Source organism: Coffea eugenioides, chromosome 10 (genome assembly GCF_003713205.1).
Source record: "Coffea eugenioides isolate CCC68of chromosome 10, Ceug_1.0, whole genome shotgun sequence".
In the NCBI taxonomy this organism is placed as follows: Eukaryota; Viridiplantae; Streptophyta; class Magnoliopsida; order Gentianales; family Rubiaceae; genus Coffea; species Coffea eugenioides.
The window spans coordinates 9,964,106-9,989,832 of record NC_040044.1 but is presented as its reverse complement, the minus strand read 5'-3'; the positions used below and the strand labels follow the sequence as shown (position 1 = coordinate 9,989,832).

The window sequence follows — 25,727 nt, the reverse complement described above, 5'->3', positions numbered from 1 at the left end:
AGATTTGTATATCATCAGATTGTAGATTACAGCATTAGACTTTCTCTGCTCAAAAATTAATTGTAAGTCTAAATAATAGAGAGAACAGGGGCTTAGTAATTGTTTAAATTGCTCCTCGTGGGATCGACCCGATACGCATCTTGTACTAAAATTGCGACCTGTATACTTGCAGTCCAACGGGTGTAAAATCGGAATTAAACTTGCACTTAAAGTGAAAACCCGTCAAGTTTTTGCTATCAAACAGGCTGATAGTAGCAAAAATGCCAGTCAAAAAGTCCTCTAGACATTGTTAGTAATTGCAAGTAAATCTATCTCATAAGTTGGCAAGTGACAAACCATAAGTGCAAAAGATTGCAGAAAGTGTCAAAGAGTTGATCCCAAATTTGACTTGGTGCTAAGCAAATTCGCCTATTTTCATTGATCACGATTATAACAACTTTATTAGGTAGCCAATGAACTTATCTCATAGCTACTCCTAAAATTCAGCAACAAAAAAAGCATATAAATCAATGTTGGAAAACAGATGATTACCAAATGGAAAAAAGCTAAGTCGACTATGACATGAAATTGTCAAGCTTTGTGAGGATTCAGTTTGATTGTATAAAATTTGAAATGCTGTCAAGATAATTGTTCAAATGCGATGCATAAGATACTCTTATTGAAGGTCCACAAATAAAGTTTAACATGTTAGGATTCACAACTAAAAATACTTATAACAACACAAGGAAACCAAGCAGCATAATGTAGAAACATCCAATAGCCTCATAACTAAATCACAGTTAAAGACCTGCACATCATGATACATCTCTTTGAAACACTTAGTGACCAATTCATTAATATAAAATGAAAGAAATCAGATAGCACACTTACTTTTAGAGGTTCTGAACATCCTATATAATTGTCCAGGGTGAGCTCATTTCCGTCGAGTTCAGCATCTCCCGTGAAAACCACAATCATATGATCACTTATCTTGCTACCAAAAACTTCTGCAAGGTCTCAATAACAGCTCCTTCACGTCTTAAAAAACCTGCTCTGGTTGAGACGACTACAAGGACGGCATGGATGCCATCCTTGGCCATGCCAAAACATCCGACTATCTCATTCCAAATGACTTCAGGTTCAACCATGATGTCAAACAAACCTGTATCATTTTCAAAAAAAAATTAACCATTCTAATTTTTAAGGGATCCTTTCCTCATTCACATTTCAATTGTAATCATTAGCATAGCTGGTATGTCTATGACGTTGACAATCTGACCATCTTGCAACACAGTACTCTGTAGCTCAGAAGTTCTTGTCACGCTTTGACAGAGAGACAATGACTTGAAAGCGTTTCTTCCGAGTTTGCTGTTACCTGTTGCACTCTTTCCCCTACCTGTATGCCCAACCAGAACAAATGTTCGTACCCCATCTGAAGCAAAGCCACGCTCCCCATCATAATCAACAGAATTTCCAAAATTTCCACTCATTGTCATAGAAAATCTGTAAGAAAAGCCCACAAGACTTGTTACCACCCCAAGAATTCAATATTTTGGTCAAAATACACATCCAATCACAGAAATCTATAAAGCATGACATTCTGAAATTTATCTAGCAATACAGCCACGTCTTTTTTTGATTAAGAACAAGACCATTACTGATTTCAAGATAAGGGGCTAGGTTAAACAATAAGCAACATCAATGCTCAAGGTCACAAGTTCAAACCAATTAGAAACTAGAAGTAGCACTTTCCACAGAACCAAACCTTTATCTAATCAAATTAGGCAAGGTTCGAAACCCAGACTGTTCATTGACCAGAAAACGAATGGGTCAAAGGTCACTGGTTCAACCGTTGGACTGATCGTTATTAATCTGTGATGTCATAGATATTATTAATAAATATTAAACATCTAAAAAACAAACAAATATTTGTGGAAACTTAAGGCATATTGTTAAATATAATCACTTCAATTCTTATTCTATTATTCTAAGTAGTATATTATTTGTTTGAGACTCAAAAATAGCTTTTATAAGTTAAAGGATTTTAAATAGTATTATTTCATATATTTTTAATTTTTCTAAATTATATGAGTACTAGTTTATATGATAAAGATTGAAACGCTTAAAAGGCATTAACAAAAAAAAATGAAATGCATTCAAGATTTAAAAAAAAACTAATACAGTCAATTATATGTTATAAATGTTAAATAAGAGTTAATATGTAATTATGGAGGAGAGAGAGAAATGAATAGAATAAGACAATAATTGTTATTGCCTAATAATTGGAGATAATTATGCATGGGTAATTGGTCAACTATTAAATTTGGAATGTCACCAATGAAATTAGTTGATCAAATTCAAAGTTGTTGGCTTAATTAAGGTTGGATACTGAATGTTGTCACAAAACAGTTTCGAGTCAATTGGTCAGTGGTTGAATTGGACGGTTCAACTGGTTTAAATGTAAATTAATACTTATTGGTTTTTAAATAAACCCATATCGGAAAGAAGACCGGTCAACAGTTCAACTGGTTCGATTAGGCGGTCCGAGTTAGGTTTTAAAACATTGAAACTAAGAATAACAAACTACCCACTCCTGTCCAATTCTGTCAAGATAATATACAAAGCATAATCAACTACAGCCCACATGATTAACAATGCCTATTGAACCATTTTCCACACAATAGATCACTGCATTAAGACGATGGCATCTTGTAATCAGATTTCCACATATAAATTTGTAAGTTTGCGGTAGAAGTGACTTTTGAAGGTATGTCATTATCTACTTTCAACATACATACCTTATCTATATCTACCTTGTATATAAGAAAAAAGTCAATTTACTACATCAACCCATCTTTTTGACACATGTATTGACTATATTTTTGACAAGTGGCAAATTTTATTTTTAGTTGAATTTTTGCTCCACTATTTTCTTCGGTTAGTCAAAAATCATAAATATCACTCCTCTTAATTTTTCTCTTCTTCTTCTTTCTGCCTTTGCCTTCAACCCTCATCTCCCTCTTTTTTATTCATCTTTCCTTTTTCCCCTTCAATTTTTTTCTTTATAATTAATTACACTGCGATTATTTTCTTACTATTTTTTTTAGGTGATTATTGTTAATTATAGAGGTATTTGTTATAAAACTAATGAAATAACAAGATGTGGAATAAAACAAAATAGAGAGAAGCCAATAAAGTATAGAACTATTATTTCTTCTATTCACTCAAAAACGATCAAGAATGCACCTCTATTTATAGATACACTGAGGGGTTATAAATTAATTGTATAGGGAGATCAAACCGTCATCCATATTCTTTTATCTTTGGACGGATTCAATAGAAATAAATAAGCTTAATAAACATAGGAGAGTTTAATGGACATTCACTCCCATTTAATTATTTCATAACACTCTCCCTTGGATGTCCATTACACAAAGAATATGTCTCGTTAAAACCTTATTAGGGAAAAACCCAGTGGGACCAAAAACCCTAGTGAAGGAAAAAGAGTACACTATTCTTGTGTAATAATTTCTCCCCCTGATGCAAACATTATTTGAAATCTTTTAGCCGATGCATTCCAATATTCTTCACCAGTTTCTCAAATGTAGCAGTCGGCAATACCTTGGTAAACAAATCTGCCAAATTATTATTTGATCGGATTTGTAACACATCAATCTCACCATTCTTCTGTAAATCATGAGTAAAGAAAAATTTTGGTGAAATGTGTTTCGTCCTATCTCCTTTAATATATTCTCCTTTTAATTGAGCTATACAAGCTGCATTATCTTCATATAAAATTGTTGAAGGATTTTCCTTCTCGGAGGATAACCCACAGCTCTTCCGGATGTAGTGGGTAATTGATCTTAACCAAACGCATTCTTGACTGGCCTCATGAATTGCTATTATTTCAGCATGATTTGATGAAGTGGCAGTTAAGGATTGTTTTGTAGAACGCCAAGAAATGGCTGTACCGCCACAAGTAAAGAAATAGCCAGTCTGAGATCGTGCTTTATGTGGGTCAGAAAAATACCCAGCATCAGCATAACCAAGTAATTCAGGTTTGGATTTATTTGAATAAAACAAACCAAGATCAATTGTTTCTTGGAGATAGCGAAAACTATGTTTAATACCATTCCAATGTCGTCTTGTAGGCAAGGAACTAAATCTTGCTAATAAATTCACCGCACATGATATATCAGATCTTGTACAATTAGCAAGATACATTGTGCACCAATTGCACTGAGATATGGCACTTCAGGATCAAGTATCTCTTCATCTTCCTCTCATGGTCTAAAAGGATCCTTATTAGGATCTAGTGATCTGACGACCATTGGGGTACTTAATGTATGTGCTTTATCCATATAAAATTGCTTTAATACCTTCTGGGTATAAGCAGTTTGATGGACAAAAATTTCACCTTCTAAATGCTCAATTTGCAAACCAGGGCAGAATTTTGTCTTTCCAAAATCTTTGATCTCAAATTCTTTCTTCAAATAGTCGATAGTCTTTTGGATCTCTTCAGAAGTTCCAATCAAATTTAGGTCATCAATATATATAGTAATTATCACAAAATTTGACCCATTTTTCTTGATAAAAACACATGGACATATTGGGTCATTGATATAATCTTCTTTAGTTAAACATTCATTGAGGCGGTTATACCACATACGTCCAGATTGCTTGAACCCATACAAAGACCTTTGTAATTTAATAGAATACACATCTCTAGGATTTGATTTACATGCTTCAGGCATGTTGAATCCTTCAGGGATTCTCATGTAAATATCATTTTCAAGATTTCCATACAAATAAGTAGTGACAACGTCCATCAGATGCATTTCTAGTTTTTCATGCACTGTAAAACTCACAAGATATCTAAATGTGATTGCATCCATTACAGGTGAATACGTTTCATCATAATTAAATCCAGGTCTTTGTGAAAAACCTTGGGCTACAAGTCTTGCTTTATATCTCACAATTTCATTCTTTTCATTCATTTTTCTCACGAATACCCATTTATATCCAACTGGCTTTACACCTTCAGGTGTTTGAACTACAGGTCCAAAAACTTGCCTTTTAACCAGTGAATCTAATTCAGATTTTATCGCATCTTTCCATTTTGACCAATCATTTCTACGTCGACATTCATCAACCGATGTAGGCTCATGATTCTCGTCCTCTACCATAATATCAAGTGCTACATTATATGCAAAAGTATCATCAACAATTATTTCTCTTCGGTTCCAACTTTTTCTTGTAGTGACAAAATTTATTGAATTTTCTATAATTTCATTCTCTTCAGGAGTTGACTCTTCGGGAGCAACCTCTTCAGGAGGTTGAATTTTGTCACTAATTATGGATTCATTTGATCCTCTTTTCTTTCTAGGATTTTTATTTTTGGACCCAAGAGGTCTCCCATGTTTCAGGCGTGTTTTAGATTCATTAGCACTTGTGATTTGTCCTTCAGGGACATTTATTTTAATCGGAGCATTTTCAGCAGGAATATGTGATCTTGTGACTCTTCTGGAGTCACTAAATGCATCCGGCAATTGATTTCCAATATTTTGCAAATGTATGATCTTTTGAACTTCTAGTTCACATTCTTTTGTACGAGGATCCGGGAAATTCAATGAAATTTTCTCAAATGATTTCCTTTTTCGGTTGATCTTTTCCTTCCCCTAATGTCAGGAAATGTGATTCATCAAAATTACAATATACAAATCTTGCAGTAAATAAATTACCTGTCAATGACTCAATATACTTAACTATAGAAGGTGATTCATACCCGACATATATTCCCAATCTTCTTTGGGGACCCAATTTACGACGTTGGGGCGGTGCAATTGGAACATAAACTGCACAACCAAATATTCGTAAATGTGAAATATTTGGCTCATAACCAAAAGTCAATTGTAAGGGAGAATAAGTATGATAACTTGTCAGCCTAATTCTCACAAGTGTTGCTGCATGTAATATAGCATGTCCCCAAGCAGATGAAGGAAGCTTAGATTTCATCAACAATTGTCTAGCAATTAATTGAAACCTTTTAATAAATGACTCGGCTAGACTATTTTGTGTGTGCATATAGGCTACAGGATGTTCAACAGTTATTCCAATGGACATGCAATACTCGTCAAAAGCATGTGACGAATATTCACCAGTATTATCTAGACGAATTTTCTTTATTGGATAATCTAGAAATTGTGCTCGCAACTTAATTATTTGAGCGAGCAATCTCACAAACGCCAGGTTGCGAGTAGATAATAAACATACATGTGACCATCTAGTTGATGCATCAATTAGCACCATAAAACATCGAAATGGTCTACATGGTGGATCTACAGGTCCACATATATCACCATGAATTCGTTCTAGAAATGTAGGGGATTCAGTCCCAACTTTAACTTGTGATGGTCTAATAATTAATTTTCCTTGGGAGCAAGCAACACAGGAGAATTCATTTGCTTTTAATACCTTTTGATTTTTCAATAAGTGGCCATGCAAATTCTCGATTATTCGTCTCATCATTATAGATCCAGGATGTCCGAGACGATCATGCCAAATTATAAAATCATTGAGATGAATAGACTTCTGGTCTACTAGATGATGAATTTCAACTGCACTAATTTGTGCATACTATAAACCAGAAGAAAGTGAAGGTAATTTTTCTAATACACATTTCTTTCCAGAAATGGTATTTGTAATTAATAAAAATTCACCATTTATCTCATTAATTGTCTCGGTGTGATATCCATTTTGGCGGATATCTCTAAAACTCAATAAATTTCTTCGAGACTTGGGAGAGAGTGGTGTATTATTTATGACAATTTTAGTTCCTTCAGGGAGAAATAGAATGGCTCTTCCGGAACCTTCAATCAATTTTGCACTACCACTAATGGTATTAACACTTGTCTCTCCTATTTGAAAAATATTTTTTATTTTTCAATATAGTGTGCGTAGTAGCACTATCAATGAGACAAATGTCATCATCATTATTATTTAATCCCAAATATTTGACATCCATTTCTTCTTCAGGAAGAAAATTTCAAACAAAAATAAATATTAATAAAGATGCGAAAATAAATATTAAATAAAAAGAAAATTACATGAAAGATATAAAGCATCATAAAATATCTAAACAATCATAGAGTATTTGTTGACATCTTCAGGATGTTCAAAGAAATCAGTTACATTGAGGTGTGTCATATCAACATCATCCCCATCATCAAAATCATTCTTTTGGTCGATAAAATTTGTCTCGACATTTTTGTCTTTCTTTTTCAAAAATGCTTGATAAAGGTCAACAAGGTGGTCAGCCGTACGACAGGTACGGGACCAATGACCTTCCATGCCACACCGATAGCATTTTTCTTCATAAACTTTCTTTTCTCCATTTTTCTGATCATAGTTATTATTCCTCTTTTGGGGAATATTTTGTTGTTTGCCACGATTATAATTTTCACGAGGCACAAATCTACTACGATCACGTCCACGGCCACTTCTACGACCACGTCCACGACCTCGACCAGAATTTTGAAATTGAGTCGCATTCGTTTTAGGGAATGGACTTGTACCAGTCGGTCAAGAATAATGGTTTTTCAGCAATAATTCATTATTTTGTTCAGCCAAGAGAAGGCATACAATGAGTTTAGAATATTTTTTAAATCCCTTCTCTCGATGTTGCTGCTGCAGGAGCATGTTAGAGACATGAAAAGTAGAAAATATTTTTTTCAACATATTTTCATCGGTGATTTTTTCGCCACATAATGATAATTGAGAAGTAATTCTGAACATGACTGAATTATATTCGTTGACAGATTTAAAATCTTGTAGCCGTAAGTGAAGCCAATCATATCGGATTTTTGGAAGAACGACCAACTTCAGGTGGTCGAATCTTTCTTCCAAATCTCTCCAAAAGACAAGAGAATTTTTAACAGTAAGATACTCTATTTTTAATCCTTCATCTAAATGATGACGAAGGAAAATCATAACTTTGGCACGGTCTTGGTTTGACGATTCATTTTTTTCAACAATAGTGTTACCAAGACCCATTGCTTCAAGATGAATTTCAACATCCAATACCCATGATAAATAATTTTTTCCAGAAATATCAAGAGGTACGAATTCTTGTTTTGTAAGGTTAGCCATAAGAAATTGAAATAGATTTATAAGTTAGAAATTTACCTCAATATGTAGTCAAAAGTTGTTCGGAAAAATACCCAATTGTTGATTTGATATTGGCAGAATCTCGATAGAGTCTTGTGATTCACAATTGCCTAGAAATAAAGTCTCATGCTGGTAACGTGTTATAAAACTAATGAAATAACAAGATGTGGGATAAAACAAAATAGAGAGAAGCCAATAAAGTATAGAACTATTATTTCTTCTATTCACTCAAAAACGATCAAGAATGCACCTCTATTTATAGATACACTAAGGGGTTACAAATTAATTGTATAGGGAGATCAAACTATCATCCATATTCTTTTATCTTTGGACGTATTCAATAGAAATAAATAAGCTTAATAAACATAGGAGAGTTTAATGGACATTCACTCCCATTTAATTGTTTCATAACAGTATTGCAACAATCAACTGATTTTTACTGTCACTTCTTCCTCCATCAATTTAACTCTTTAATCCAATATTTTGCTTTTCCCCTTCTTTTTTTCCTTCATCCTAATTTTTCTCCGCATTTCCTTCTTCCACTCAATCGATGCATCTTTTCCTTTTTCCTCTAAAATTAATTGAATGTATTTTTTTTCTTGTACGAGAATGGATGTTTCTTTTCTTCCTTTGTTCAAAAATCATGATTATAATCATCTCTATTTTTTAAGAGAAACATAGGCAATAGATCTTTTGCCACCACTACTCCTACTGTCTGGTATGTTCCTATTTTTTTCCCATTTAACGTTACCAAATATGGATTTAAGTTTCTTTTCGTTAACTGTATTTTATTTAGCCTTTATCATTTTTCTTTTTTTTTGCCTCTTTATCCTATTACCATGGTGCATATTTTTATTTTAGTTTGATATCCTTGATATTCATTAAGCTTCCATTATTTTAGTTTTGCAAGCTGAATCTCCTTTTGTGAGGTTTGTTTTAAATCTAAATGCAAAATTTGTATTTTGCAATTATGGTGTTATAGTTCCTTTTCAATGTATAATTGAATCTTGCACTTTTTTTAGTAATTCTTTAGTATTGAATTTTTGTACCCTTTTTATGTATTGAAAAGCCTCCCGTTCGAATTTCTTGCAAGTTTTGTTGTGAATTTGTAAGATGGAAGTTTTTACGTGATGGTGTCTTGTTTGAGAAAGAAATAGTGGTGAAATTTTATGTATTTGTAATTATAATAACATGATATTTGAGCTTTATGAAGCATATATCATTTATGTTAACATTGAACTGATTTTGCATTTCTCAATTCTCATGTATTTGATTTTTGAATTCTTTGCTATTATTTGTTTATATAATACAGCAAGATATTGTCTATGCAATACTGTAAGATAAATCTCTACTGCATCAGGATAAGCAAGTTGGAACAAACTTTTGGAACATTCCACTAAAAACAAACTTTATATTTTAGACTCATTTTTTGATAATTATTATTGCTCTTCATTTGAAAGCAAATTATAATGTGATGAATTTTAGCTAGAATTTTATAAGTGGGCCGAGGCTGTGCTTGCACAGCCCGGTTCCTTTTATAAACTAGGATATGATGCAGCCCATAATAGCAAAATCGAATCAAATAGCCCTCCCAAGAAACCAAAATTGAAGAATTAAAATATAATAAATTAAAAACTGCACCGAACCAAGCAAAGGAAAAAAATAGAAGATCAAAATGGTTGAAGAGGACCCAAAACTCAATTGGATAAAAATTATTTACTCTTTCTCAAAAAATTGCATACCTATGTCCCAAAGATTATACAGTAAAACATAAGTTCAAGAAGTTCAAGAATTAGTAGAAATATGTAAGGAGGGCTACGAGGTGGTATACAACCAGAAGTAGCCAAGAAATCCTCTCGACCTCTTGCAGTGTAATACCAAAAATTCTGCTCTTCCTTTCTTCTCATTGCTCAGAGAAGTAGTAGCGGTGGTGGCGCCACTACTCCTCAGCCCTGTGACCACTCATAGTTCTCCGCCACCGCTGCCCTGGAAGGTGGTAAGCTTCACCAAATCCACCTTTAAACTCTTCGCAAAAGAAGAACGGCCTTTGCCGTTAGTGGTTCCACCACCGTCGGAAGGGTTCTCATGGGCGGGTTCAGGGAGGGAGACGAGAATTAATCGGTTGATAAATGACAACATAACTACTACTACCAAGTACCAAGCATCAATATTCACCCACCATGCAACCCCAAAAAACACAACCAAGAAACCAAGTCACATCGACCCAAGAATGACGCATCAATGGCGGACAAAACAAAAAAGCCACAAGTATACCAAGTTGAATATACCCATTCGGGAGAAAAAAAAATAGTGAAACAGAGCAACGGAAAATGAAGAACAAAAAAAAAGCATGCAATCGGGCATCAAATCTTGGCTGAAAAGGGCTTCTGCAAGTTATTAAAGGCTCCGCTGAAGAACTAATAATTGGAACATCATAGATTGACACTGGCACTTTGGGTGGAAGCTTAGGAAGTGTTGCCTCAAAACTGAGGGCTTGAACCTGTTTTATGAATGGCCTTAGACTGCGGTCTGGATGAGCACATCACAAGCCTACTATCAACAAACACTCAGCTTGTTTAAGATCAAGATCCTTTTTTAACCTCCTGTCCATAGCTGATGAAAGTTTTGGTGATCCATACAGGTCCCAAACCCATTCTAGGAGTCCTGTTTTGGATTTCTCATGTGTCTGACATTGGATGGGTTGACTTCCTTCCACTGGCAATTTCTAAAGCAATCACCCCAGAGCTATATACATCGGACTCCTTACTAGGCCTGCCTGTGCTTACATATTCAAAGGCTAAGTAGCCAAACTTTCCAGCCAAGTCGGACGTTTGTGGTCCCAGTTCAAGGTCCACAAGTCTAGCCAAGCCAAAATCTCCAAGCTTGGCATTAAAATTTGAATCTAGCATTACGTACCCTCCAAATAGAACTAAAAAAAAAATCTAGCATTACGTTACTTGATTTGATATCCCGGTGTATCACACATTGTTCCCATTCTTCAAGAAGATACAGCAAAGTAGATGCCAACCCAATTGCTATTTTGTATCTCACACTCCAGCTTAGAAGATTTTCCTGCCAAATAGATGAGAATCTAGGCTTCCATTTGGCTTGAATTCACAGAAAAGCAAGAACTCATTTTGATCATGGCACCACCCCATGAGCTGGACTAAATTCGATTTCTCAAACTACTATGACCTTCACTTTAGTTACATACTGCTTTTTTCCCTGCTTAGAACTTCTTGATAACTTCTACACAACCACTGAAAAGTACTCACGGGTTGGATAAAGTTGAATGTAGATGGGGTGGCGATAGGGAACCTTGGTAATTCGAGCAGGTGGTCTACTGAGAGACGAGCTGGGTTGTTGGCTAGGTGGTTTTCTTGTGAATATTGAAACGGCCAGTCACATAGTGGCAGAGCTCTGGTCAATAATTCATGGGCTAGATTTAGCATGGGAAAAGGGTGCAAAGAAGATATTGGTAGAATCTGATTCTAAAGTAGGAATTCATTTGATTAAGGAAAGCCCCCACTACAACTTAATCAGAATGGTGCAAGATAGGCTATACAGAGATTGGGAATGCAGATTGGTCCTTCCATAGAGGGAGAGCAATTCGTACACTGACAATCTACCCAAGATGAGTCTTCAAATGCAGGCAGGTGTTACAAGATTTGAAGTTCCACAAAGTTCTCTGAGGTCCCTACTTGCCTTAGATGTAATGGAGTTGCTACACCCCGCTTGGTTTCTTTGTAAGGGTCTATGACCTTCCCAAGGATTAAAAAAAAAGGGTAGTCTTTAGTTGATGTTTATGACAACTTAGATAATTTGAGGTAGCCCTATCCGCGAGAAAGCATATGAGGAGTTGCATTAATTTAATGTAACCGACTAAAAGTACTTAATTGACATAGGCTAATTTTAGGGTTAACAAAACCCTTGGAATGCCACAAGTCACAATAGCTAACAATAATACTAATAACTCAATTTAATTTGGCGGAATTGAACTCCATTCATCATTTAACTTCACTAATGTAAAAGTTACAAGATTCAAATGAAGGAAGACGAATCTAGAAAAGGGTTCTGTTTCAAACTCGATAAGCTCACCAGTCACCAAGCAAGTGAGCAAAACCAATTTTTCTCCTATTCAATCTTTAAAAAGAAAAAAAAAGTCATTGGAATGGTTGACCATGAGAAGAATAATGAGTGAAGTGCAAGAACATTACAAAAAACAAATGATCCATTTCGATTAGCGTTAAATTACTTCACGTTGGTTTTTCAAATATTTTCTAGATGACTTAATTTGAAAAAACTAAAACATGTTAAAGTACAGTTACCGCCTTAATATTTCTTATGCTTAATGTCAATATTTGCTACAAAGTGCAAACTCTGGAATTACAACCAGGGGCTAAAATGGTCACTAGTAGATTAATTACACTATCTGCGTGGAGCATCTCTACTAGAGGTAATAGCAAAGCAAGAAAGACACAGCAATGCCTTGTTGCTTTCAGGCTACATACAGCTCTGTGCCTATGCCTCCTCTACTATGTCATCTCTGAGGTTAGTGGCAACGAACATTTCCGCCATCTTTGCAAGAACCCTTCTTTTGTTGTACACTACTAAGAGGGAAAGCAAAATAGAAATAAATAAGTGGTTATGTTCTTTCGATTTAAATCTCTGTGTGTGTTTTATTTATTTATTTATAACCATTAAGCTTATCCAATTTTTACCTTTTCTCTTTCTGAAAGTAGCTCTAGACTTTCTAATGATATTGAAACAACAAGCAAGATTTATCTCAAATAACCTACTTCCCTTTAAATTGATGTCATGTCCTATAATATAATTGTCTATACGCACCATGAATGAAGTCATGAACATTTGTTTGTTTAAGCTCATTTGCAATTATTTTTATGTATCTGGAGCAAATGTTTTGACAACTATTTATTATGAATGGGCTTTTGTTAACACACAAATTACCATGTTAAATATGTATCTTGTAGGACGGGTATTCGACCTGTACCCACCATTTAATTTATATATTGTCGTTGGTAAAGAAACTAATTATAGATAAATAGGTAGATAGGTGATTGGTAAACACATAATAATCTCGCCATGGTTTACAAAACAAAAGATAATGACTATTGATCTCATTTTAATCTTACTAATTTTGTAAAGGTAAGGATAATATGTTAGAGTAAGTTGAATATACAATTGATAAAATCGAGAGGAGTTAAGTCGACCAAGAAGAAATGAGTTAAAAAGAGTATAAAAGGCAACCGCGATTTGCTTCGAAAAAGAAAATAAAAGAGAAATTCACTATGTCCCACCTACTTGTATGAATTAATAGATTGTTAAAAAGTTTTTGACAGGCGGTAGTCTCAATACACTAATTCTGCCTTGCATTAAAAAAAAATTGGTTTGCTGTGTCTCGATATGTAATGCTTTCCTAATTTTTTTGTTTCTTTTTGACGCATTTGAAAAAGCCAAAAGATGCCGACGTCCTATCCCATCTTTCTCCACTCCTCCACCAACAAACTCCCTGCCTCCAACCTTCTCTGTGCCTCCCTCTGCCGCCGTGCTCTCTGTATCCTTCCCCTTCTCCGTTCCACCCCCCACCACCACCCTTTTGCTTTCCTTACTCGCCCGCTCCTTTTCCACCAATCTCCTCCCCACCTCCAGCCATTTCTCAGCCCTACCCCCTCTTTCCTTCCCTTTCTCCATTCCACCTATCGTGCCCCATTTTTTGAAAATAAATACTAAAATTTATGGCGTTAGAAAAAAAGAATTTTTGATTAATTTTGAATGAATTAAAAAAATGAGTTTTTGAAAAATAAAAGAAAAAAGAGGGCTTAAAATGGGACTTAAAAAGTGCGACGATTTGAGTCCAAAATAATAGTTTAAAAAGAGTTTTTAAGAAAAAAAAGGAGTCGCCACTTGATATTGAATTTATCTGTAACAAGTCATCTAAAAATATATTTTTAATAAAAAATAGATAAAATCCTTTTTAGACGACTCCAAATCTTTGAAAACAAGAGAAGAGGGTTCGGGAGTCACGGTTGAAGAAAGGGGAGGCAAAGATTCGATAGGATCAAACTTAAGGCACCATTTCAACCTAACCAAGGTTAGTTGCGAGATTTAGTCGAAAATTTTTCTAATGTAGTCTATAAAACTTATCACATTTGGATGTTTCTACATTGCTGCAAATCTAGATCTAAAGGATATCGAGAGGGTTGAAATATCTCTTCAAAGTTTAATTGGTACAAATCACATTAATTGTAATGCCTAGAATGATTCTTAGAAGATGTCACGAATATGCAAAAGATGAGACTAGAAGAAAAGAAAAATTATAATATATAAATATACATGATCTAAAAGAGAGGAATGCAATATAACGGGTACGGAGAACTAAGATTTGTTACTCAATTTTTCTTTTTATAAAGGGGATGAGAGCGTGCTAAGGTTAAGAAGGCACACTTGTTCATTTCCCATATTTAAAAAGTGACTCTCCTAATTTAATCAAGCAAATGGATTAGCCTATTTTTATTTTCTTAAATAGAATGCAAGTCTAAATGTTATGTTTCATGCACATAGGGGTAAATGAGATAATATATAGAAGAAATATCATGTAAGATGAGAAAATGGCTTAAAAATGAAAAACATGTATGAAATGTGATGAATGTCACGCAAAAAATGTGAATCTAGTGCAAAAACGATCTGAAGGGTTTTGCATTTGATTAACCCATTTCTATAAGTCCTCATTAGCGTTGGACTAGTGAGAAATCGGGAAACAAGGCCACAACTAGCATTGGACTAGTGTGGTGATTTCATGCATTTATTATAACTAAATAAATCATATAAAACATAATTAAAGTAAGTAAACATGTAAAGCACATAGAGCACATAACACGTAGACATGATATCTAGATGCAAAGATCCTAAAGAAAGTGAATAAACATATAAGCATACAAGCCTGCAAGCATACAAGCAAAGAAACGCATATAAAGACCTAACTATTACATTTGGGATCCTAACTACAATTTAAGGGGGAATATGAAAAAATAATAACCTAACTATTACATTTATCTAACTATTACATTTTTGACAAAATTAAAATATATCTATTATATAGTCTAGTTAAATACATGTCTTGAACATCTATCTATTACAAATTGGCATTTAAATGCCTCTCAAAATTGTTACTTAAAATGAATAAAATGAGTAATTAAAAGCACTTAAAACATGCAATTACACATAAAAAACACATTGGAGCACATAAACAAAATCAACAAAATGGGGTGAAATTTGTCATATTTATGCTCCAAAATCAACAAAATAATCAAGACACCAATTTAATTATAAAGAAATGGAAATAATCATGAAATCTACCAATAAAAACACTTAAATGAAGTATAATTAACAATTAAAGAAGAAAAGTAACTTGTATTTAAGAAATTAAAACTGTTAGGGACTTAATTGCAAAAATTAAGACAAGTTTTTGGGGTCAAATTATAATTATTATAAAGTTTAGGGTTCAGCCCAGCTCCCAATCCAAACAAACCCAACCGAAAAGTTTGGGGTTTTGGCCTCTCAAGCCCACATTAAAACCCAAAGAAAATAAAAACAAACCCACACTCTAAAGGCCAACCAAATAGAGCTGTTAAACGAGCGGAGTCGAGCTCGAGCATAGGACAATCGAGCTCGGTTCGAACTCGCTCTATTACTAATTCGAGCTTCACAAGGCGCTCGAGCTCGACTCGATATACAGGTAGAGAGCTCGAGCTCGAGCTCGAACACGAGTTTGAGATCGAGCCGGTCTTGTCGAGCTCGAAGCTCGAGCTCGAACTCGAGACGAACTCGAGCCGAGTTGCTCGAGCTCGAGCTCGTTTACGGGTGAGAGCATATCAGTTCCTGGCAAACTCATATTTAGCCGGACAAAAGAAGAGCACATTCCTTAATATATCATCTTCAATTCCACAAGCTCGAATTGAAGACAAATATTGCAAGCCAGGTCGAATATAAAAACTCAGATTACAATATCCAAACCAAATCAGATTACAACATGTCCAAAACATATCAATTAACATATCCAAACCAAATATCAGATTAGAACATGAAAAGTTTACATAAACAGGCACCAACATATCAGATAACATGTCCAAACCAAATATCAGATTACAACATGAAAAGTTTACATAAACAGCCCCCAAACATATCAGATAACATGTCCAAACCAAATATCAGATTACAACATCAAAAGTTTACATAAACAGCCACCAAACATATCAGAAGCCACCAAGCAACATCAACAGCCACCAAATCAGCTCGTGAATGATTCAGGAAGTTCAACTTCCTCAAATGTGATTGATTCGGCCGCATCAAGTGATTCCTACAAAACAAAAGTAAGAAAGTTATAAAATTCTTCAAAATCAGATATAAGGAAACTGTAACAACAACAAAAACATCCAATTAGTTACTTACGCGAGACTTATTCTTTAGGCCATGAAGACTGCGGAGCCATATATAGATCCTAAATTCATTTAATTCTAGCAGGCTAGCCCAGAGCTGTATGGGGACAGCTATCCAAGATTTTTACATATTGGACAGTAAGTGTCTAAGTGGCAGTGGCATTAATTATTGCCATTCATTCATCTTCTTAAAGGAACTTATGATTAATCGTAATTAACTTGACCAAATTCATCAAGCTAATTCAATGAATGATGTACAGAGTGATGCATATCAAGCCATAGGTTGTTAAAATTTGCTATGCTCAGGCTTTGCCCAGACCAATAATCGAATAGCAATCGGAGTTGCAATTTTTCCCACGTCTTCATATAATGGTCCCAGTATATGTGTGTGTGTGGATATCTATACTAAATTTGCTAGCTAATTTTCAAGAAAAGGAAAAAAAAAAAAGAAATTAAGTAGACGGAAATCAGAGGAACTGGTACCAATTAAACACACATCTCTTACCACAAAAAGAAAAACTAATTAAACAAACTAATGACCCAAATAGCAATCAGCAGGAACCTACTGATGCAGATGTTACCATCCTTGGCCAATTAATTAGTGCAAAACTTGGAAACAACCATAGGGCCAAAAACATTATCTCGTTTATTAACGTCAACATCCAACTCCAGCGATAGAAAATAGAACAATTTCGATGAATGTGAACAATAATCATTCTATATAAATATTGTAACAAACACTCCAGAAAAAAAAAACAGTACTTGAAGACAATTTCGACATTCACTATTAATTTACTAGTATATTTGCCAGTCTTCAATACCATCTTTTTCAGATACAACAATCAGTATATAATCACCAAGCACATTCTAATCTGCTCGATACATGTGTGCTTGTTAAATTGATTGAAATTTAAATTCTTGAACCCAAAAACAAAGAAAGAAAAGGAAAAAAAAAGAAAAAAAGAATCGGGGTCACTACTTACCAGAATGCAGTGAATCGGGGTATGGTAGAGGCCCCTGGCTCTACCGAGGTGGCTCCGTATGGCTGCTCCGTATGATGAGTCAGTGACGGTGGCAAGAATCAGGCGAGCTACTGGCCAAGGAAGGAATTCAGTCGCTTGATTCAGTGGGCTGCTTTTGTCAAAAGGGTGCAGTTGCGGCTGCGGCTGCAGGTGTGGAATGGGAAAAAAGTTGACAGAAAGGGGAAAAGAAAAAATTAGGAGAATGGAGGCTGATGGTGAGAGTGGAGGCTGCGGGGTGGGGTGAGAATTGAGGATGGCGCTTGGCGGTGAGAATGGGGGCTGCGGGGATTGGGGTGCGGCTGCGGGGTGACGACTCTGGCCTGTGGGACGGGAAAACGAAATACCAAAAGAGGAAAAGAGGAATTAGGGCTACAGCAGACGGGAGATGACTTAGTGAGTTAGTGTACCACATACACGCTGAAATGACGAAAATGTCCCTATCTTTCGAGCCTACCGAGCTTATACGAGCCGAGCTTGCTCGGCTCGTTTAATAAACGAGTACTCATTAGAGCTTGAGCTCGGCTCGTTTCTCTCTGTTAACGAGCCGAGCCGAGCCCTTATCGAGCCGGGTCGAGCTCGGCTCGCGAGTTGCCCGGTTCGATTAACAGCTCTACAACCAAATAACATTACCCAAATTCTTAAACTATTTACTAAACCCAACAAGACAATAAATCTTTCCAAAAATTATTAAGGCCTCATTATGTGTTAAAATCCAGGAATAATTTGCTCAAAAACACATTTAAAACATGAAAAAGAGGATTAAAACTTAAGATGGGCAAAATTGGTTCAATTTTTCCAGATTTGGGGCCATAGTACAATTATATGAAAAATGAGGGTCGGATTGTAATTTTCCAGATTTTATCCATGCAAGCTTCGAAGCCTGTTCTTTCGGCAATTTTCTTCTACAACTCTTCAAGCACTGCAAACGTTCTCAAATTATTTCCTAAGAAGATTCAGATTCAAAATATATAAGGTCATGCAAACCTCATCATTAACACACAATCTTTATCTAAATATTATATTCTACTCAAGATTACAACAGAAACCTGAACTAGTGGTTCATAAAAGGAAGAAAAACATCAAGAGAAGAAAAAACAAGCACAAGTGTAAGAAAAATTTTAACATATTGGGTGAGAATTCAGACTAATATGAAGAGGAAATGAGTAAAAAGGAACCACCTTTGACAAGGAAATGAGTAAAAGCAGTAAACCTCAAAGAAAGATGGATCCAAGATCAGAAAGATGAAGTTGAAAGTTTCTTGGAAACTGGCTTCAAGAACTTACAATGCTGAGACTTCAAGCCCGGATTTGATGATCTTAAAGAGGTTTTCTCTGAAAGTTGTATGAATGAAATTTGTCCCTTTACTACCATAGATTGTGTAGAAATAAAGAACACACCTAAAGGACTAAAATCGAGATTGGATTTTGTTCATGAAGGAGGTAGGACGCTCAACCCTGGCTCAAAATTTTTTGCTCTTTTTTCTTCTTCTTCTCTCTCTGTTTTCTCTCTTTTTTGCTGTTTTTCCTTTCCCCCCACCGCTCTCTACTTGTTTTCTTACCCCAATGCTAAGTTTTTGAAGCCTTTTTATATGAAACAAGGGTTGCTGAACCCTCATATCAATGGCTCCCAAAAAAACCAGATTTTGCTGCAATTTTAGAGACATTAGATGGCTTTGACTCCGGAAGATTCTTAATGATTCGGATTAAGGTTAGGTGGCCTTGTACTGGGGGGCTTGAAGGGAAAGAAAAATGCCAAAAAAAAAGAGTGGAAATGGATAAAATTTGCAGCTGCAACATTCATGTGCTGGTACAAAAAAAATGCAGAAGACAGTTTTTTTTTTTTTGCCAAAACCATATTTTTCATTTCCTGTTTTTCCTTCTTTTATTTTCAGCTTTTTCCTGCAAAAATAAAAATAAAAATGATTATTTAAACAATGATCTAAACAAAGAAATAATAAAAATTTACAAAATTTTTGGGAAAGATTTGGTGTCTACACCACCCTTCCCCTTTCCCTTACCCTTAATGTACCTGTCTGCTCCTCCAACAACTTTCTTCCCACCTCCAACATCCTCTCCGCCTCCCTTATCTACCTCCTGCAAACTTTGACTCTATCCTATGTCTTGCTTGGCTGAGTATTGAATATGCTATTGTTCCACCAAGTATACTTCTTCTTGTGACATTGGCGGAGGAAATTCTTAAATTATTATGAAAAAAAAGTTTTTCTACAAGAGAGACTATTTGTAGGGTGATTTCTAAAATCAGGTGGTTCGCAATTGCTGAATGCGAACTAGCTTAGCTCGCATTCAGCAAATGCGAGCTAACAAAAAGCCAGGTAGCATTTTTTTTAAATAGACCTTGCATTTGAGAAATGCGAGGTCCTTTGTCTGTCGGTCAAAAACGAAACCCAGCTCCTTCAACCTCAGTCCTTTCTTTGACTCATTTAACCAGAAAATCCTAATAAACGACAAAATTGGGAAATACAAATTGAGGGGAAATTGCATCCCAAATCCGTCATTGAAATCCTCGGAAGTAGCAGCATTCATCACGAGTGCAGCTGTTGGAGGGAAGGAGTCCAACTCTGGTCATTTCAGAAGCTCTAGCCAGAAACTTGAATCCCCGGAAAGCTGCAAAACGGAGACCGGAAAATGTTGAAGCTACAGCCATCTTTCGGTGAATAAGGTAAGCTTTCTGATGTTATTGTCCAATGACGGAAGAAGATGCTGAAATGCTAGTGACGGAAGAAGATGCTATTGTCCAGTGACAGAAGCTTTCTAATGAGCTTGAATTTATTAATATTAAAACATTAAAAGGTTTCAAATCTCGCATATGCAGTGCTGACCTCGCATTTGTCAAATGTGGGGCTGCCTAACCTTTTGACAAGGTAACCTCGCATTTGACAAATGCGAGGTCTGAAGTAAATTTTTTTTTTAATTTTTGCAAAATCAGAAATTCAATAATAAATCGCATTTGCGAAATGCGAACTTAGTGAACTCACATTTTGCAAATGCGAACATCACTTAGACGGAATGCTACACTCAAAAAGCCCCATTTGTAGAAAAATTTTAAATTTCATCATAAATTTAGAAATTTCTCGACATTGGCGGTAGTAATAGGTTATGTGCTATTTTGTGGGTTGAAGTGGAAAGAAATGTCAAATGCTAAACAAATAGAGGTGTTTATCAGTATTGTTGGCATGTGTTTTTCAGTGTATCAGCTTCCTTAGTTTTTTCAAAGATTTTGTTCTTCATTTGTGTTTTTTTTTTTCTGATTTTTTGTTATTGCAATACAGGTTGTTCCTCCTTCTTTGTATTGCAGAATTTGTGGGAGACGCTCCTTAATGTAGTGGTGTTCATCCTTTCTAAGGTTAATCATATTTTACATCATGAAAAAAATCATTAACTTACCAAATTATCTATCACATTGTGAAAAAAGATTCAACAAAAGGTAGAAACAAATTCACTATCTATTTTACATTAGGCAATATATGGAATAACTCCCACTATAATAATAAAAGCAAGACGTGTAGCGATTAATCAAGTGCTTACATCTATGTGCATCCTAAAATATTAATTAAGTACTAAATTGGTCCCAATAACTCCAGCCACGATTTGATTTGAAATTGAAAACATGGAGTGATTAATCGAGTACTTAAATGTATGTGCATCTTAAAATGTGCACATATTAATAAAAAAATCTTTTAAAAAATGAGCACATATTTGTTGAATCAAACTTTCACAGTACTAGGGCCCAAGTCTATGTTAACGTACATAAGGAGTGAAATATGAAATTTCCTAAAAAGTTTTCTTTCTATGTTGACAGAAGAAAGAGCATAATTGAGCATAAAAAATATGTTAATTAGCTATTAGTAATTACCATGTCTTACTGTTGATTTAGCAATGGCATCTAGTTCTATAGTTACTCTCCTCGATTGTCAATTTTTCCCCTTCAATTTCAACCTCTAACGAGTCATACATGTCATAGCAACAAACCATCAGGATCCTAACAGAATGTTGAGCCATGACTAGACACAAAGATACTTCTATTGAGGTAAACATTTATACAATCAGTTGAGCCCATGTTAAAATACTATGTACATCGGACTCCTTGCTAGGCCTGCCTGTGCTTACATATTCAGGGGCTAAGTAGCCAAACGTTCCAGCCAAACCTGTTGTTTGTGGCTTAGTTCATGGTTCATAAGTCTAGCCAAGCCAAAATCTCCAAGCTTGGCATTAAAATTTGAATCTAGCATTACGTTACTTGATTTGATATCCTTGTGTATCACACATTGTTCCCATTCTTGATGAAGATACAGCAAAGCAGATGCCAACCCAATTGCTATTTTGTATCTCACGCTCCTAACTCAGAAGATTTTTCCTGCCAAATAGACGAGTATCCAGGCTTCCATTTGGCATGAATTCATAGACGAGCAAGAACTCATTTTGATCATGGCACCAGCCGATAAGCTGGACCAAATTTCGATGCCTCAGACTACTTGTGAACTTTACTCCACCTCAGACTACTTATTCAAATCAATGAATTGACCTTCATAAACCTCTCCAAATCCTCCCTCACCCAACTTTCTCTCGTTTGAGAAGTTATTAGTAGCTGAAGCAAGATCTTTGCAACAAAACTTTTTTGGTCCTGTCCTCCTTTCAAAATCATCGTTAATAGAACTTGTCAAGTTGGCAGCCATCTCTGGGTTCCCCTTTGCAGATTGTATTTTTCTCCTTAAAACTACAATTGCTATTACTCCACCTGCAAGTAAGATTGCTCCAGCTGCTGTCAAGCCTACAATTAACCCAATTTCCTTTGCTTTTCTCCCGCTTGTCTTTGTAATATCAAGGTTTGAACTAAATTCCCATGATTCGAGTGTGTGTCTTTCAACACACTGAACTGTGGCAGCTGAAAATCCAATTATAGCCCATTGACGAAGAATCTCCTTCAAATCTATCTGAAGAGAGGCTAGAGTTAGGACTTGATCCATAACTCCAGAAAACACTCAGATTTTGTTTAACTATTGAATTCGGTGGCCATGATTCACTCTAAAGTATGAGCGGAGATGTTTAACTACAAAGAAGGATCAATATTAGGTGCTAGACTGCTGTCTATAAACGTCCATGATCCATGGTTCAAAGTCGCGGTCGCGGCCCGGAACGTTCCACATCGGTCTCGGCATATCGGTCACGGTCTCGGTGAGACGCAAATTTTAAAGCATTTAATATTCTAAAAACTGTTAATAATATAAAAAAAAGTATGCTAAACAAAAATAATAAAAAATAACAAAAGAAAATTTGTAAAATGTACTATTTTTATACATATTACACACGATAAGTACTTTTAATTATTTAAAACAATGGCATCACAAATAAAATCAAAATAACATAGACCACAATTTTAAAACTAATAATTGTAAAAGTAATATCAACCATTAACAATACAAACTAAAGATTTATTTATAGCATAAAGTTGGAATATTTTGATCAATCTCCTGCCAAAAATAAAAAGAAATCATATTAGATAAAAGGTAAATATGTAAAAAGATATACTAGTACTTTATATTTTCGTACCTGTTAATACCAAGTAGAATGAGGATGTGGTTCAAAATCATCGTGATTGGTCGATGAATGGTAAAACAGATGTGGAAGTGGCATAGGACCTTGAGTAGGTAGTGTAAACGAGTTATCTGGTGTATTTACTGGATGTGAGGATTGACTAGATGTTCCATAATCATTGGACGGAAGAACTTCTGAATTGGAGATGATTTGTTGATGGTAGTATCCAAACCCTCGATAGTTAACACTATCGCTGGTACCATATGATGCAGTAGAATCATGACCATAAAATCCAATGTTATTGGAATCAAAAGAAGAACCATCATGAGACTTATCTATTTCTTTTTCATAGTATCCACTACCATGAATGCTAGTAGACCTTTCAACCTGTCCAGGTCTGTCAAATGGCCGATATCCACTGTAATAGTCAGGAGTGATTCCATATGATTGGTTATAGCCATATCCCAATTGACTAGTACTACGGTTTTGATTAGATTCATGCTCATAAGTTGAGTATATACCCAAATTTTGCATCTGATCATTGACTCCTCTATATCTTTGTGACCCTGAATGGTGAGAGAAAGTATCCTCACTTGAAAATTGAGTTAAATCATTGAGGAATTGACGTTGTGCTTCTATACCAGGACGATAGCCATGATCAGTATCTTGAGTGGCATAATAATTATCTTGTCCTTGAGCCCATGACATACCTCCTGCTTGTTGGCTATCTCGATTGTAACCACTATGCCTGGAAGAATTGTTCTCTCCATCTCCATTGTCACCATTGTCATCATCATCATTACTGCTGTCACTTTTATTTGAAGATGACGGAACAGTCTGCTTACTGGTTCTTTAGTCTTACTTTTTTGTTTCCTACTTGAGGATGCAACAAGACCTTTCTTATTTCTTTTGGTAATATATTGGGACAATGTATCACCAAAACCATCGTTGTCATGTTCTTGATATTCACTACTTTCTGATTCAGTTTGATGAATGCCCTTATCCGACCAATCCAGATTATCTTCAGGCAATGTGGGTTGTTCATTTTCTCTTATCCAATCATCCAATATATCATCTTGGTGAAAAATGTGATTCAAGTCAATTGGGTTGTAGAAATCATCAGTATCTCTTTGATGCATCAAATTTTTCACCTTCAATCGCATATTGTAATGCACAAAAACTAATTTATGCAATTTTTTAACTGCCAAACGGTTGCGTAGTTTTGTATGAATTAATGACCATGTACTCTAATTTCGCTCACAACCAGAGGATGTGCAGGTTTGACTCAATATTTTCACTACAATATTCCTTAAATTTGGCGCATCTTCACCGTAGTTAAGCCACCATTCAGCTAAACAAACAAAGTAATAATAACATTCATTTATTATTATTATTTTAATATTATAAAAATATTAACTTCATTTATATGATTTGGATGTTTATGTAAGTATGAATTAAGTTGAAACCTGGTAAAGATTTTGGTAATGCTCTTGCTGCAATAGCACTTCCAAAGCCTCCCTTTTTGTCTGCAAAAATTTTGATCTACAAAAATAATGTATACACAAGTGTTAAAATTTTAAAATTTGTTGATTAATATAAATAAATAAAATAATCAAAAGAATACCTCATTTATTGAATCAACTTGTGCATCTAAATTTGGCTCCAACTTTGCAATGACGTTCTTTAACCCTCTTCGAACTTCATCCAGATTAAACTCACAAGTTCCAGAATATTGAAGAATCGGGTTCAAAAAATATGCTAAATACAATAAAATAACAAAATTAGAAAATAAATAAATAAATATTACATATTTAAATTGGATGTAATATTTTAAATTACCTGCCGCATGTAAATCCCGATGAAGTTGATTGTACCATCTATTATCAATCACTTCCCAAATTGTTTTCCAAGATTTCACCGACTTTTGAATAGCCATTTTTGCTCTATCCATTGCCTCATAAATAATTGGCAATGTTGGCTTATTATCTTGATCAATAGTTTTTAAAACTTTGACCAGAGGCTCCATTATTGCACACACATTTCTAACTTTTTTCCAAAACTTCTCTGACAATATCAACTCAGCTACTTTAATAGCTTCTGCTTTTCTCTTGGTAGTGTTATTAAACTCTGCCCATTCATCTGAGGTGCACATTCTTTTTAGTTCTGTACAATGCCGAAGAAGACTTTCCATAGAAATGAATTCAGTTGCAAATCTAGTGATACCTGGACGTAGCAGTTCCCTTTTTTTTTGTATATGTCTTCATCAGATTCACTACTTTGTCACTGTTATATATGAAACTTGTTATCTTCTTCCCCTGAGCAATAGTTTCTTTTACATTATCCATTTTGCCAATATCCTCCAACATCAAATCTATACAATGCGCAGCGCAAGGTGACCAGAAAAGATTTTTTCTTTTTTTCATCAACAGTTGTCCAGCAGCTTTCATACTAGATTCACTATCTGTCACAACTTGCACAACATTTTTTTCCCCCACAACCTCTACTACCTCATCCATTAACTTGAAAATATATTCAGCAGTTTTCTTAATATT

General features: G+C 35.0%; 1 protein-coding gene and 1 pseudogene across 1 annotated transcript; both read right to left on the bottom strand.

Annotated features, from left to right (window-relative positions):
* Positions 1 to 965: 965 nt before the first annotated feature.
* On the bottom strand, positions 966 to 1,469 carry LOC113750385 (immune-associated nucleotide-binding protein 9-like). The gene is made up of 2 exons (XM_027294364.1): positions 1,259 to 1,469; positions 966 to 1,141 (listed from the first exon to the last, which is right to left on the bottom strand). The coding sequence occupies exons 1-2, from the start codon at positions 1,467 to 1,469 to the stop codon at positions 966 to 968; spliced, it is 387 nt and encodes a 128-aa protein (XP_027150165.1).
* Positions 1,470 to 4,827: 3,358 nt separating this feature from the next.
* LOC113750384 lies at positions 4,828 to 22,607 on the bottom strand (annotated as a pseudogene).
* Between the last annotated feature and the right edge of the window lie 3,120 nt (positions 22,608 to 25,727).

What these genes read in the sequence shown, in the direction of transcription:
- LOC113750385 (XM_027294364.1), bottom strand. Translation starts at nt 1,469, where the DNA reads ATGAGTGGAAATTTTGGAAATTCTGTTGATTATGATGGGGAGCGTGGC. An exon ending in GAGTACTGTGTTGCAAGATG is followed by an intron (nt 1,142 to 1,258) that starts GTCAGATTGTCA and finishes AAAATGATACAG; the next exon opens with GTTTGTTTGACATCATGGTT.